The sequence below is a fragment of the Pygoscelis adeliae genome, unplaced genomic scaffold (assembly GCF_000699105.1).
Source record: "Pygoscelis adeliae isolate BGI_AS28 unplaced genomic scaffold, ASM69910v1 Scaffold482, whole genome shotgun sequence".
NCBI lineage: Eukaryota > Metazoa > Chordata > Aves > Sphenisciformes > Spheniscidae > Pygoscelis > Pygoscelis adeliae.
Genome location: NW_008824192.1, coordinates 855,016 through 855,663, shown reverse-complemented (window position 1 = coordinate 855,663; position 648 = coordinate 855,016). Strand labels below are relative to the sequence as shown.

Here is a 648-nt window from a genome sequence, read left to right as displayed (position 1 = left end):
CGTCCAGCCCCAATTTGGTCTCGGTGTGGGGCCGGGGTTTAGGGGTCTCCGATGTCCCCAGCCCTTGGGGGACAGCCCGCAGCAGGGGACGGTGGCACTGGGGAATGGGGGTGAAGGATTTTTTCTCACCTGCTTGGGCTTCTGCTGCTGGGGGCTGCCCGGCTCCTCGCTGGGGCTGTGGGGCACAGAAAGCAAAGGGGTGAGGGCTTTCAGCCCTCTGCAGCTCCCGGGGGGGCTAAGACCCTCCAGCAGAGCACCACCCCAATTTTTGGGGGGGAAAGGTCAGCCTTTCGTTTGGCTCCAGAAGCAGCTCCCCATGTCTCGACTGGGTCGAGCTCGGCCAACGCTATCCTTCCTAGCAGGGAGCCCGGGATGGGCTCTGCCATGGCCAAGGGTGACAGCAATGAGGTTCATTTGGGGACCCCCCCTCTAATGAACGCTTTTCCTCTCTGTAAGCCAATAAGCATCATCACACTGACCCCTGGAGCAAAAAAACCCTGATAAAACAGCTCATTAAATTGCATTTAAACTGAGAATAGGAGAAAAAGGTGCTGGAGGAGCTGGGAGCCGGGTGGGGATGCCCAGCACATCGCCCACCCCGCAGGTCGCATCCTGCCCGCCGGCACTCACCTGTCGGCAGCCCAGACC

General features: G+C 60.5%; 1 protein-coding gene across 1 annotated transcript in view; it reads right to left on the bottom strand.

Annotated features, from left to right (window-relative positions):
• Positions 1-648, bottom strand: part of TULP1 (tubby like protein 1) — a gene marked incomplete at its 3' end in the record, with an annotated part of 6,942 nt that overhangs the window by 6,033 nt on the left and 261 nt on the right. The window contains 1 exon segment of the mRNA XM_009334774.1: positions 130-175. Within this exon segment, the coding sequence (XP_009333049.1) occupies positions 130-175 (46 nt within the window).